At 39.5% G+C, this 15,619-nt stretch overlaps 1 protein-coding gene across 1 annotated transcript; it reads left to right on the forward strand.

Annotated features, from left to right (window-relative positions):
• The first annotated feature begins 8,827 nt into the window (after positions 1 to 8,827).
• kcnj1a.1 (potassium inwardly rectifying channel subfamily J member 1a, tandem duplicate 1) lies at positions 8,828 to 13,054 on the forward strand. Its single transcript, XM_034114882.1, has 2 exons — positions 8,828 to 8,963; positions 11,553 to 13,054. Exon 2 carries the CDS (start codon positions 11,571 to 11,573, stop codon positions 12,690 to 12,692), a length of 1,122 nt encoding a protein of 373 aa, XP_033970773.1. The 5' UTR covers positions 8,828 to 8,963; positions 11,553 to 11,570; the 3' UTR covers positions 12,693 to 13,054.
• The last annotated feature ends 2,565 nt before the right edge of the window (positions 13,055 to 15,619 follow it).

Here is a 15,619-nt window from a genome sequence, read left to right on the forward strand (position 1 = left end):
AGGCGACAGAAGAAGCTATCACCAGAAAGCCTCTCCGTGTACTTCCTGCATTGAGTTTGTGAGGAGATTTATGACTCTGCAGCCCCTCTTTGTTCCTGCGTTTGCCCGCCCCCCCCCCCCCCCCCCCCCCCCCCCCCCCCCTGCCTAGTCTCCGATGCACAGCGAGATGTCCAGGAGATACTCACCAGCCATGACCAGCCGGGGAGCCAATGACAGAGGATTATGGTACATCAAGGAGTAAGGCTGCAATAATGAGGAGCTTGGGATTTGGTTGAAGGATGCGAGTTCTGGGCCACGCTCCCGAGGTGGCAGTGCTCATCTCAGCAGTGATCGTGAAGTGTTGGTGATCTTAATACGAACAATTCAGCTGTGTGGATCAACCCCAGGTGGTTCAGATCCGGGGCATGTGTAATTATTTCCCCTCCTGAGGTTACACCATTATTGATCAAAGCAGAGCCCCCCTCCCTCCACCTTATATTGCCTCCACTGTTCACTCTGTGGTGTAATCTATTTGTCTGACTGTACCACCTCACATTAATCACACATCACACATTCATAAAGCTTCTTGGCACATTCTTAATTACCAGTGCTAGGAGGAGGAAACATGTGTATAGTGAACATCATTAGAAATTACATTTGCATAATGTTAAAGCGGTGTGGGTAACACAACATAATAGGCTCTTCATTTGTGCTTTATTAGACGATCCATTAGGAAGCAAATTGTGTATTATCCTGCTAAAAATGAACTGCGGGATGAAAACGTCTAACACAAATATTGAAGTGTTCTGAGTCTGATTTGATATTCATCAATGCAGTCAATTTCTATATGAAATTAACTGAGCACTTACTCCTATAACACTGCAGTTTATAGGCATTCTATGTATACTATGGCTTGATCCGACACTAAAAGAGATAGTAAATACGTCACAACATTTTTATAAATAAAACATTCTGCTGAAACAGTTCAGACGGGATAGCAGTATCAAAATGCCTCATTTCAATTCAGCAACAGCAGCCCCCAGTCCTATCGACTGGGGGCTGCTGTTGCTGAATTGAAATGTGTGTCAGGCCAGGGCCATCAGATGAGGAGAATGATTATTTCAGAGGTCATAACTGAGGAAGGGGGAATTAGTTTTTCCTTGCACAGAGCGAGGAGGTGAGAAGGAAGTGTCATTTTTCTTAATCCTCTCCCTCTCCTATTCTTTTTCATCCTGCAACCCCAACACTCCCCCCTCCCTCCCCCGAAGCCCCATCCTTACTCCCCCATTCACTCCTCCTTTAGCTCCATCCCTAGCTCTTCGCGGTTTCTCACCTCCTCCCAGGCTTCATTAGCTCTGATTGATCCTCTTGTCAGGGCTTATGGCACCGCGATGAACTGGGATTCTTACGAGCTGCCAAAAAACAAGAAGGAGCGTGGAAGGAAATCAGAGGACAACCACAGTAAACATATCACTACAAGGGCATAATGGAGATAGTTAGATGAGTATGTGCGTCAGAGTGTGCGTGGAGATATTCCATGAGAAATGGAACAAATGTATCACACGTGTCGGGGGTGAATAGTGAAGCTGCTCTTAATGCACACTATGTATTGTATTATCTAAAATATTTAACTGTTCATCCAAGGGCCTACTTTGCATTTGGTCTTACACGGAGAGAAAAGATGGAGGGTAACATTTAATAGCATGGAGAACTGGTGAAAGCATGAGCTGAGGTATGTTTTCAATGGAAATTGGATACATGATTAAACAATCTGTCTGATCCAGCTGGCACAGCTTTAGCCTAGCAGATTAATCAGTGTCAACATATTGGTAAAATGCATCATTTAAAAACATATAGACAAAATGCACAATATGTACTCCTTTTTTTGTCAAATTCATGCAGTACTGTTGAAAGGGAAGTACATCTATTAATGTTTAAATAATGAATGATATGAACATACAGACCTACAGCACAGCACTGTGCTTGTAATATGTGAATACATTATTTAGAAATACTGTACATACTTTATGCATGTTTTTATCTTGTGCACAGAATGTTGAGTACCCTTGGTGGATGTCTTAAAATAAAGAAAATCTATAGAAGCATTGCATAAAATCATATCAAATGAACATTTTACTTCTAAAACTACATATTATAAGCTTCAGAGTAAAATATATTATGTATAGCGGGTGCCATGACTCAACTACATAGCTTGGAGTATTTCTCTTTGGCTCATAGAAAAATATTTGTTCATGTATAACCTATTAGTTGATGGTATAATTAGAATGTGTACCATGCAAATGCGCTGTGTCCAAGGATCAAGCATAAATTATCTTCATATTTTGAAGTGGGTTAACAGAATGTGACTGATCCTTGCCTGGACGCCCCTACAGTCCAGACACAGTGACACTATGTGGAGGAATGAGGTGTTGCAGAAAGGGTTTTAACAGAAAACTGTCAGATTCTCTGCAAGTTTAGCCGATGCATCTGTAACGCATCCCTAAATCTTTGCTACTTTGGAATTAAGTGTGACTCTTGTACAGTAATTTACATGTAGTGGCTGGTATAATTGATGACCTTTCAGCTTGCTAAATTACATTTAAAACTCAAAATGTCCTTTATTTTCTCTGTTGTTTTTCTTATTTAAAGATTTGCTGCTAAGTCCAAGTCTTATCAAAAATGGTGTGCATGGCAGTGGTTTGATGTGCCATGCTCAGTGAAGGGCAGACTAAAACCACTTGTAAAAACATTAATTGAGATGTTTTTCAATTTCATTAGAGATTATTTATAGCAAGATAACGTTTATTTGAGTGCGAAGCAGGGCCATATGCATATGCTTGTGTAACTACCACATTACCGTACTTATTTTAAAAGCAATAATTTGGAGAAATATTTCAATGTTATGTAGCCTTAGAATGCGTATTTCTAAAATGCAATAAATAGTCCATTCGACGGCTTCAGTCCGACTGCCCACTGGCCCATTTTTCCGTAAGCTTCAGTCCATCAAATGTCAAAAAGTGTTGGCATTCCTGCTTTCGAGCAACCTCCTTCTCTAATGGCTGTGTGTTAAAATATAGGCCACAGGGAACTGCTGTCAGGTTGAGTTCTTACTGAGAGACAAAGTCTTGTTCCCTCTGAGCATCCCTGCAGGCAGGAAGATCTTTGAGATCTCTAGCACCCTCAAGCTCCAAGACATTCATGTGAAGGGTGTTTTATACGGGTTTAGAAACACCTCCTTTACAACAGTGCCATTTAAATATGCAAGAGAAGTGCTGTCAGGCAGTCATTATAACCACTGCAAAGCAGAGATTAGTCTTTGCAGCACCATGTATTCTTTATTCGGAGAACACCACTCTTCGATACACAAAAAAATTACGCAGTAGTATAAGAGGAATAAAAGACCCGTGAAAAAACATGAAACGTGATATAGCGGCTGTATCCACAACTGAGAGAGGTGAAATCCCTTGAGTGGAACAATGGGTCAGTGTTCTCTTGTGGATTTTGTCGCTGAGTCTCACTTTACATTGTACAGAACTCACATGCCGCTGACCATGCCACAGCAGAGCAGAGAGGGTGAGAAAAAGGGTCAAGTGAAAGGTGATTTTAAGCTTTTAAGAGGGGTTTCGTATTTTTTTTCCCTTTCATTGTTCGTTGTTCTGGCTGCCTCATCAGGCCAAAGTCCTTTGAGTTGTGGGCTGTAGAAAAAAGACTATAGCAATATGTGACCTAAGAATATTGAGTGCAGAATACAAATACATGTGCGATCCCCCTGTGACCTTGGGAACCCAAAATTATTGATTGATTCAGCAAGGAAAGAGGAATTCCCCAAAGACCGATTGCATGGAGTTTACACTCCATTACTTATACTATCATATGTCATGCCCTGATAAATAAAGAGATGAAACATAATGTCTAAATAAGATTTTCTGTTTTGAATTCCTGGATTCGAATCCCAAGCTTTTACTTCTTACTCTTTATCCGTACTCATGTCCACAGGGCAGACGGAAAATCCCACCCGGGCGTTTAAAAAACAAAGGAGAGAGATAACTGAAAAGCATCTCCCTCCAGCACTGCCTAACACATCACACAGCTGTACTCTAAATGTTTACGTCATGCTTTTCATTTTACACATCATTACCCACTGTACATACAGTACTGCAGTTACATGCCGGCCATCTGTCTATGAAGCTGAAATAGTTATGACAGTCTTGGACAACAAGCATCGTGATCAAGGGATGAAGTATGGCAAGGTAAAAAAATACATGATTCCTTTAGTTTTGTGTACGTGTACGTGTTGTTGTGGAAAATCCCCAAACACGTTATTGACCAGGTTTCTCCTTCAGGCCTGACGGTCCAAGTTAATGTCCATAGGCTTCTGTTGATATGGGTTAGGGTTAGGGTTAGGGTTAGGGTTAGGGTTAGGGTTAGAGTTAGGGTTAGGGTTAGGGTTAAGGCATCATTACTGAATGCACATTATACAATCATTATTATCAAAACAGTGTGCCTTTTTCAGCTTGCCTGCATCTCAGAGTTTACACACAAGATGTCTTGCACAAATACATCCAGAAATGAAGGCAGCAAAGTGCATGGACATCTACTGAGAATTCCTTTGCAGCATATGTTTGTGGAGGCAAATGCTTGACAAGCACATTGCACATTTTAGGATTGCAATGCCTGGAATTTAGCACAATGCCATTTTTACTCTGAGAATACGGATATGGAATATGAATGATCTGTGGCATGATTACCCAGCAAAGTGAGATAAACACACACGCAACCGTCATCCCCAAAGTATAGATCTTTACTGTTCAACTGAAGCAAATCATAGAATATGAAGGCACATGGTGAATGGTAAAGCTATGTGTTGCAAAGCATGACTGAACCACTAATCAAAAGTTAAAAACAAAGGCTTCATTTTTTATTCACACCAGAATTAATTAAAAGGTTTTAGCTCAATGCTCCAGGCTACATTTCACAATTATTTCTGACTGCAATGGATTTTTTGTATTAAAACACTCAGATATGGTTAACATCTAAAGATCCTTTTAACATTTGTAAAGGAAAAAAATGACTTAATTTTTGTGAAAGGAGCCGCTAGAGCAAAGGGTTGCTTTTAAATGTAAGCCTAATCAAATCCTTAAAAGTAACTTTTCTTACCATCAACTTCTCATAAACTATAAGTAATTATTAAAGTTAGAGAGTCAGCAATTGGGGCTCAAAGGGGCCAAAGTGGACAGGATATGAGTCTTTAAAGGTCATGTTGAATGTTGACCAGCATCAAAAGAAGGCCTAAATAAAGAGTAAACAGACTTTAATGGAGAGGTGTCATGGCCATTTCCACTGATCATAATTCCATTGTTGAGGTATACTAAAATAGATTTATATTGTGCATTTTTCCAAACTCACATTGGTTTCTCATACAGCATCTCTGTAAACTACGTGTATTCACTGAATTTCACTCTCTGCCTTTAACGGCTCGTTGTAGCTCCAAAAGCTCCAGCCCCCACCCTCCCTGTGAGCACAGTGTGCTCTGATTGGTCGGGACGTTGTGAATCGCGCTGAGCTCCGTGGAGGTGTTGTTTCCTTGTTTAGGATACATAGCGAAACACAGCCAAACTCATCCTGAGCACACACAAACTCACATCCGAAGTAAAAACAGTAAGTGTGGCTTGATATAGAGTAAGAAAAAGGTTGATAAACGCTGTGAGAATGGGTCTGCAGAGAGAATTTCGCCGCCATCCCAACTGTCTGTTATCAGCCTGCAGCCAGGGAGGAGAAATCAGCTGAGCTGCCTGCTCCCTGCACACAGATGTGTGTGTGAGGAAGTCAGTGGATTGGTCAATTTGGACCAATCAGCGGGGGCTTAACGTAACGGCTCCGCGGACATAACGTAACGGCTCCACGGATTGGTCCATTTCGTTCCGGGTACGGCTTGACATCATGCCGTACCCGGAACGAAATGGAAGAATCAAATGGACAATGACGTATCTCCAACGAGGCGTTTTGGGGAGGTATTTTCTGTGTTAGAGTTTTACTCGCTACAGGGTGTACTTTGAGGGTTTGTGACTCTGCACACCGTTCACATGCATAAAAACCTTCATAACACACAAGGGGGCGGGTAATAACCGGAAAAGCATGACACCTCTCCTTTAAACAACAGTCTTTGGTCTTAATTTCACTGCCTTCAATTATGTGTTTTAAAAAGTGAATACATATAGACTTTTTCAATATATTGGTGACTGTGACTTTCAATTTGAATATTAAAAGTGGGAGACACTTTATAATGTCTGCTCATTATTTTGGTTTTTGACTGGGCTTTTCATTGAAAGCTGCAGACCAAAAAAGCCAACCGACAAAGCAACTAAGAAGACCAAAAGAAGGCTCATAAGAGATTTATTATGCTTACAATTTTTAAGTTGACAGAAACTCCAAATGTATGATAATATACTGTAGCTATGTGTCTGCTAATAGATTTCAAACATTAACCTAAACGTGATAATATGTCAGTTTTTTTCACAACTTGTTTCTTCTGCCCCCAATTTCAGGTTTAATTTTGTTTCATTAAATTCAATGATATGTTTATAATAATTTAAGGGCACTTGGAGAACGCATATAACCTCCCAAGCCGATTCCACATTTGAAAAAGTATTCTTAAATAGGAATGTAATGTGTTGTTTCTTGGCCCATGCAACAACTTTTTCAGTTTCAGGAAAATCAAGCCAGTGTTTTTCCAATGGTTGCTGAAAAACAGATCAACAAACAAACAAACATCCCAAGCCTAGAACAAAACCTCCTTGGCAGAGGTAATAGTAGAGATTATAACAAATATATATACTGTAGTTATTGTCTGGATCCGGTTCTTAACAAGTGGGGACTGTGATTGTTATCATTGTTTCAATTTGGTTTTAATTCTGGATCAGAATCAGAAATCTATTTACAGAGTTACAGGATAACCGTATCATTAGTAGAACAGTAAAAAACATTCCATCACAGATACAGGGTTGTCTGAAGATTAAGATGAGAGTACATAGCATTCAACATAAAAGTATGAGACAGATTCTCTTCTCCATTGTATCTTTTTTTAATCTTTCTTATTTCTGTACTTATCTCTTTACAGTGAAGGTGAACTCTTGACCCTAAAGCCAATTGTCAGAAACTGATATAGTAACATTTACACTTGAGTGATCCAATTGATGCAGGGAGAAACTACCATTGTTTACAATCATCGGGAAAATCTAGCGCTCAAGGGACTGATCTCTCAAACATGTTTTTCATGTGCTAATCAGCTTAGTGAAACTGCAAAAGTAAACTCTCAGATAATAACAAAAGTTGCAGCAGGCAGTAAAAACAGGTAGTGAACAGTAGGGTCTTTAATATGTTTACATGTGGACAAATTGTTCCTGTTTGTACATTAATGCAGTGTATAATCGCTTCAATAATTACCATTAAAATGGACCGATTCACCTTCACAGATTTTGATTGACAAATACAATTATTATATTTTACCTGTCATAAAATGTCATTAAATATTTGCTTGTTGTGTCATTATTAATTGCTGGCAGTAATTTTCTCAGATTGCATTGCTGTCAATCAATGGCAGCCTCCACAGCTCTTAAGTTGCTAAACCTGCCCAGCAATCAGTGGAGCTATTTGGTGTGGTGGCTATTCGCAAACCTTTTGTGTGATATAAAAGAGATTACAACGACGGGGGTTGATTAACCAAACACACAATTCATCTCTCGAATAAAAAAGCTTGGTACAAAAGGCTTGTCTTTCTTTTACAATAGCATGTAATTATAAAAATAACCCAGAAGCCTGTTCTTGTTGTGTGTCAACAGTTATGTATTGTGGCTGTCAATAGAATACACATTCTGCAGCATGTAAGGTAATACTGCAGCCTCTTCTGTCACTTTTTTCTGGGAACAATAGAGTTGAAAAATGACTCCCATCACAATTCACAACTTTTCTCCTCTCAGCTTTCAGAACATCTTGGATTCACAAACTGATTCAGCTCCTGAACAACCCTGGGGAGAAATCTGATTAGATATGGAGCATCTTCTTTTTGCATCTCTGTAGATTTGCTGTCTCACAGCATAACCTATTTATGTTCTATGGCCCCTACAATTCATCACCATACAGCTCTGTGGTTGTGGGGGACGGGGGTGAAATGTTTGTTGCTTGGAGGAAGACCATTGTGCCGCACTAGGCTGTGAAGCGCTGATGTTTGATTCATAAAGACAACACTGTGCCTGGGATGTGTTGAACGTGTTTTTATGGTGATCATTCTCAGAGACGGGGGAAAAAAACATGCTTAAATGAATGTGAGCTATAGGCTCTTTTCTAACATGGGCACATACAGTAATCTAGGAACAACATGCAGTGTTGTACCCTCCTCCGGCTTTACAGCTTACATCTTTACTACTAAACAACAAGAAAAAACAATGTAAAGGTGTGTATGCCTATAGTAAATACAAACACAGTCTTTCATGCAGAGTATACAGAACATAATGGTTTTGCATTTGCATTGTAAACATTCCCTTTTTCCTAGAATGAGTGCAACTGTGAGAAAAAAGCTTACTTTCAAATATATCATAAAATAGGACCAACCAAAAGAAAATCCAAAGCAAAGCTTAGACTGGGAGTGTGGCGGATAAAGGTCAGCTTGGCCCTTGGTACCAGGCGTATGTGGGGTAAACATCTTATTAGGAGCGGGGGAAGGATATGCGTGTGTGTTCTGGGGCGGAGGGATGCTTGATGTCTCTGTGGGCGTAAACATCACCTGGATGAACCCAGTACACCGGGACGTGACAGTATAAAACCCACAGGTGGTGGTGAACACGCATGATAGGAGGACACACCTTCACTGTCTCAATCAATTGTTAAGTAGAAACACACAGACGGAGACGGGGGAAGGTGGAGCTGTTTTTTTGCTATTCAACAACCTTTGGATGTGCTGCAAACTACTTTCACTTCAAACTGAAGAGGTGAGTTTGAACTAGAGAAATGTGCTTTCAGGGTAAGATATTTGATTGTTTATGGTGATAGTGTGATGTCTTGTGTGAGAAGTTCAGATGTAGTTCATTTGATCTCCTGTAAATTGGATTGCCCCTGCGAATGTTTTTGAAATAAATAAAGGGAAATATTTTTCTACAACTTTTTCTTTTTTAGCTGTAATGCACTGACAAAAAAAAGCATTTAGTACAAATTAAGCGTTAAAGCTCATTAGTGATGTATTTCAAATAATCTCTTTTAAATCAAAAGTAGGCCAACTGTTCAATCCATGCTGCAGCTATAATTATGTAACAGGGACAAACCACATATTCTGCACATAATTGTGGGTATTATTATATTAGAATGAGCCTTAAACATTTTTCAGAATTATAATGAAAATAATTAGGTAGTTTAAAAAAGGTAAGTCTAATATTGATTATCTTTTTATATACTTTCTTGTCTGTTTTAATTGTTGTATTGTTTCATTTAACTTTTGTATATTAAAGTGGGAAATCAGTTCAACATTAAAGGTGGGGTAGCTAAGTTTGAGAAACCGGCTCGAGATACACTTTTTGTTATATTCCATGGAATGCTCTTAACATCCCGATAGCAATGAATATCTTAAGTGCTTTGACAAAAAATCCATAAAAAAATGTAATCTGTGGAAGCCGTAATACTGTAAAAAGCACGACCAATCATTTTAGCCGGCCCGGCTAAAATAACTGGATGGCCTACCTGCCTGTCAGCTTTCCATCTGTGCACAAACTTATCTCGTGCCCTCATTGGTCATGTGCGCGTTCGTGTGTGTTGGAGGAGGGGCTCTGTTAGGAAGTGGCAGATTTTCTCCGGTTATGTATTTTCAAATTCTAGCGCACTCGAGCTGGTTTCTCAAACTTACCTACCCCACCTTTAAATGGGTCTGCATTAAATAGATAGTGAACTAAAACAATATACAGGGGAAATCCAGATCTACAAAAGTTATAATAATCTCAAAGCTTTTAATCTAAGAGACATTTATTTTAATGACGCAATGACTGCATTTAAGGCACATTCAAGAAGACTGCATCAAGTAAAGCTACAACAAAGTCTAGTACAACTAAAACTAAAATAACATAATGAACACAACATAATGCAGCACATTTAAGTCTATACATTCAGATGTTTCATAAGGTCGACATGCTAGAGTTGTCATGAGAGTAAAGTAGAGTTGTGTTTCCAGTATATTCTGTGGATGCTTTTAAAGAGTCCATTTCCATTCTCCGCCCAGTTGTTTTCCAATGCAAAGCAGTCATTTCGAGTACATTGTCAAACATACAATTAAAATACGAAATAGCTGAAATGATTTCAGCATTTATCCGGTCACGGTATGAGAACATGCTGACCTAATGATTAGGTGTGGAATGACTAAGTGTGCTTCCAAAAGATTAAAACTTGCAAAGATTATTTTTTGGGCAAAATGACTGGATGTGAGCTCTAAGGGTTGAAAACAAAACCATAAACTCACAGCACTGATCGTTTTGTACTTCTTCACACTCACTAACAAGCAGACCATGATCCAAATGGGCAGTTTGCTTGGCTTGGCAAGAACAGAGGCCATACTTGTTTGGAAACCTCTGTAAAGCCAATACTGCCAGTTACCATCCATCAAGCGCCAGAGTTATGAGAGCTTGAATAAATCAATGACTGTTATGTCTGTGAGCAGCTGGGCTCCTAAATTATTTGAATGCCACGTTTATTTTTTGCAGCATTAAATTCTAGCAAACAAAGCAGATCCTTGTGTTGAGACACTTGCATGCGACCAAAATCTTTGGGGTTTATTCGAGGCACTTATGTGTTACACTTCATTGGAAAGTTTTGTTTCCCATTAGCTTCAGGTCTTTACTTCAGTGCTGCCTCCACCCAGGATTATAGCCTTTCAGTTAGGATTAAAGCTGCAGTGGGACAGAGCGGCTTGGAAACATGTGAGACTGCAAATATGCAGGGAGAGTCAGCAAAGTAACCAGGGGAGGGGAGTGACACATTTAGAGCAGGAAAACAGGACAGATACTGACATTATATGTATTATTCTCTCTGTACTCATGCACTGATGTACTTAAATGACTAATCTTGATAATTGAAATACCCCAAGTTTTAATACTAAAACAATGTTCACATCAGCTGACCTAACTTGTTTGATTCCTTTGTTGTACTAATCTGTCCTAAATATTGTATCTTGTACCTCACCAACTGTGCTTATACACGTTTTATCCTTGGCACAACATGTGCCTGCACGTCCTCCTGTGTCATCTTGACATTTTGCTCTATGACTGTTTTGAATTTCAGTATTTAAGAATGATTGTAACATCAAATATTATTGTTACCATCATTTTAACCTGCAAGTTTGCGAATGACCTGTATTGCACAATGTTATTAGGACATACTCTGTCATTGTTCGCACAATGTTTATGGGCTCCAGGTGTCTATTGTTATAGATTTCAAATGTACTGAATAGTAACTTTTTGTATTTTCACAACTGTTCAAGTGACAGCTTGATGAAAGGTGCTCTACTTTGTACTCATTTGCTGTTTTCTGTTGTCTTTTAGGTCGTGGGCTTGTAAAAAATGTTCAGATTTCTGAACAAATATATCCAAGGCTGTTTGGAGAGGCGAAAAATCCACAGGAACAGACTAGTGACCAAAGACGGTCGCTGCAACATTGAATATGGAAACATCAAGTACAGCAACCACTTATCCTTACTGGCTGACTTCTGGACCACCTTTGTTGAGATCAGGTGGCGTTTTGTCCTCCTGATCTTCATCGCCTCGTTCACCCTCAGCTGGTTTATTTTCGGCCTGCTGTGGTACTGGATAGCCCGCAGTAATGGAGATCTACCCTGGCAAAACCCCAAACTAGACCACTCTGCATGTATTGATAATATTTTAGGACTGACCACAGCGTTCCTCTACTCCCTAGAAACCCAGACAACCATTGGGTATGGAGGCAGAGCGCTCACCCACCACTGCCCAGGTGCTGTGGCCCTTCTTATCATCCAGTCCCTCCTTGGAGCCATTATTAACTGCTTCATGTGTGGAGTGATCCTGTCCAAAATCTCTTTACCCAAAAAGCGAGCAAAGACCATCTCATTCAGTGACATGGCCGTTATCAGCCCCAAAAATGGTTCTCTTTGCCTGTCAATAAGAGTGGCCAACCTGCGCAAGACCCTAATGATTGGAAGCCAGATCTACGGCAAGCTGCTGAGGACAACAAACTCACCTGACGGGGAGACAATCATCATGGACCAGCTGAACATCGACTTCATAGTGGACGCCGGGAAGGACAACCTCTTCTTTGTGTGTCCCCTCATGCTCTACCACATGATTGACAAGAGCAGCCCATTCTTCGAGATGGCGGTGGACACGCTCCATAAACAGGATTTTGAGCTAGTAGTCTTCCTAGACGGCACAGCAGAGTCCACAAGCTCTGCCTGCCAAGTTCGGACCTCGTTTATTCCTCAGGAGATCATGTGGGGCTACAACTTCCTACCTATCATCTCCAGAAACAAGGAGGGCAAGTACAGAGTGGATTTCTCCAACTTTTCCAAGGTGGTGCCAGTGGCTACCGCACACTGTGCCTACTGTTACCACAACATCAAGGGTCACCATCACCACTCCAGAGAAGGACATGACAACCAGGGCTTTGATGTGATCAATATCAATGACCCCCCCAGTGTCACAAGGATGTGAGACGCATTGCAATGAACAGTAGAAACTGAGAACCTCCCATTAACCTGCTTATTTGTTATTCTATTGTGTTAAACATAGATTAGAAAGCCGTCTGTGGGTCAGATGCAGAACACTTATTGTGAACTATTTGTATTTAAAAACCACACCTGTCACTGTCTGATGACAAAAAAACCTGTTCTCAAAAGTGAGGTCAGGCCATGGAAGATTGTGAGGCTACAATTCAACAACAGAAACAGAGAGTTTTCCCAAATACTCTTCTCAGGGATTATACATTTAATTTAAAGTGGACCTATCATGCTATATTTAAATGATATATTGTAGGGCCATACCTATATAAGGTATATTTATACGTTTCTGTTTTCAAAATACCAAACAGATCATGCATTTTAGCCATGCCTCATTTGTGTTCGCTCTATGTGCTGTTTGCTGTCTACGGGTCTGATTCTGCTGACCACGCCCCCCTGCAGGAGAGGGGAGACGTGCTCTGATCAGCTGCTGGGCTGTCAGAAGAGGGGGAGAAAAAGAGATCTCCGTCCTCCGTGTTTTATTATATAGAGTCGTTATTCATTTGTTTTAAAGCTCAATAAATAACAAAGAAGACCTTTGACCGGCACTTTTCTAATTTTGTATAATTTTGTATAAAAGACGTACCAAAGTGCATTTTGCATGATAGGTCCCCTTTAAATGAAGATGATTGGTTCGTATTTACCTCTGGCTGCAGAACAGGTTTACTGAGTATAAAGAGGCTGAATATCTATGCAAATGTTTTGCCCCGTGAATAAACCCTTCAATTACTTGAAGGACCAACATTGAAGGCCATGCTTTTGACGTGGGTGAAGAAAATATATGGTGGTTCTTTTAATAATGCATGCAGCCTGCTGTACACAGAGACACTTGGACTTGAACCATTAGAGTATGTTTAACTATTCAGACACTGAGGCACTAGTAAAGGGCCGGGCTCAGGGGCCACTCCTTTCAAACAGTGGGTGATTTACTTGTGCTTTTCTACTTGAGTGAACACATTGCTAGAGAAAATCGCTGTCCGGAAACACTTCAAATATGCCTGCATGCAGCACTGACTTTAGTACGAAAATCAATTGTCTATGTTCTTGTTAAGTTTGTTTTTTTGATCTCAGGGGAAATAAATTAAAGGCTATTTTTTAATAAAAAAATGTTTGTGTTGTTGTATTATTCTCTAGATAACTGAGCCTGAATGTCACATTAGGACTGTGATCAAAAAGGTGAAAGCGGCGTAATGACAGGTGCCAACCCCTATCGAGGCTTTTCATCTGTAAACAAAGCAAAGTTGTGACAGCAAACAGGGAAGTGTTTGGGAGACAAGAGCTTGCTGCCCATTATTTTGCCTGCAGGTCATGAACACGAAACCAGATCTCTCCATTTAGAGAAATTACAGCACATAGTATACGCAAGAATGAATGGAGATTTAGAAGGTTTTGTTGAATGCCAAGGTCTCATTAAAACCGCTCTAATGAACTGTGTGTGATATGTGTGTGTCTGCACCCAGGGATGTTGCTGTAGCAAGTGATAAGTAGGACTCGGTAAAAGATTGTGAATATTATTGGCAATCATATGAAGAGACAGAGCAGCTTAAAGGTGATGAAAGATGATGCTTCATAGACAGATTTTTAATAAAAACAAGTCTACAACAGTCCCTTAGCGGATGTTCTCTGGGTATGTGATTCATATTTTGTCTACATGGTTCACAGAAACTAACATATCACTTGGCAAGGCTGTAGCTGTCATCAAAGATACACACAGGTTGTTACATTCCCAACACCCATGATTTGAATCTGTGCTCAGAGAGATACTTTGATGATGCAAAGAGAAAACACTCAGGAGAATTGACGTGCAGCGGCCTAAAGTGCTTTTACACCTACAATTTCCTCGTTTGCTTCTGACCTTGAATGATCTGCTGATACAAATGAAGATAGGTGTAAACATGGTTTGTCACTGTTTTTGCAATGACAAAATGTAACTTGTAATTATCATGGCAATAATATTGCGTCATAAAAAGGAAGCCTGTAATAATGCTGCATTATCCTTCCTATTTCTTGTCTAACAACCGGAAATTATTTATTTGAATTACATTTAAATAAAACAGTTAGCGCTAGTTTATTAATTTCTCCGAGCTAAAATTATCATAGCATATTATCATCATTACTACTTGTTGATTGGAGTGGACAAATATTTTAAACAATGTTAATGTAATTTAACAGCTCTAGAAATTCTACCCTCCAATAATTACTAAGCTAAATCAAGAACAACTGTTACAAAAAGCTGAACGTTATAACCTTCATGAAGATATGCATTATTACAGTACTGTTGTATTATACTGCATTAGGTGTACCTAATAAACCTGCAACATTTCAAACTTGTACATTTTCATGGTTAGTTTGTGCATACGTACATTTGATTACATTTCAATCAGATAACAAGCCTGCAGAGATGATCAAGATAAAGTTGCATAACTACAAACTGTGGTCACTTTTTTTTTTTCTTTTTTTTGGCACAACTGAATCCAGATCTTTAAAAAAGCTTCACTTCAGTCTACAATTGTTATTTGTTCATTGCCGTTTTCTGTCTGCAGGTGTAAATAGTACATGTTCAGCTTCATAAAAAAGCACTGGAATTATGCAAAGAAATATAAGGAGTCGAAGAAAGGCACTTTGAAAATATGTAATTAGCTGCTTTACTCCCCAAAATATTAAGGCGACAAAATGATCAGATTAAAACATATGACGACTGTGTTTTTCATCATGTGAAGTCAGGAAATGGAAGATAACTTGAGAGGTAAAAACATTTATTTTGTCACATTTCCCTATACAAAAGCCCTTTTTCAAAAGCTATTACTTCATACATTGCAGGAATGACAATAATAATAATACATTGGTTAATTGTAAAAATTA

This window comes from Trematomus bernacchii, unplaced genomic scaffold (genome assembly GCF_902827165.1).
Source record: "Trematomus bernacchii unplaced genomic scaffold, fTreBer1.1, whole genome shotgun sequence".
NCBI classification, from domain to species: Eukaryota; Metazoa; Chordata; class Actinopteri; order Perciformes; family Nototheniidae; genus Trematomus; species Trematomus bernacchii.

What these genes read in the sequence shown, in the direction of transcription:
- kcnj1a.1 (XM_034114882.1), top strand. Translation starts at nt 11,571, where the DNA reads ATGTTCAGATTTCTGAACAAATATATCCAAGGCTGTTTGGAGAGGCGA.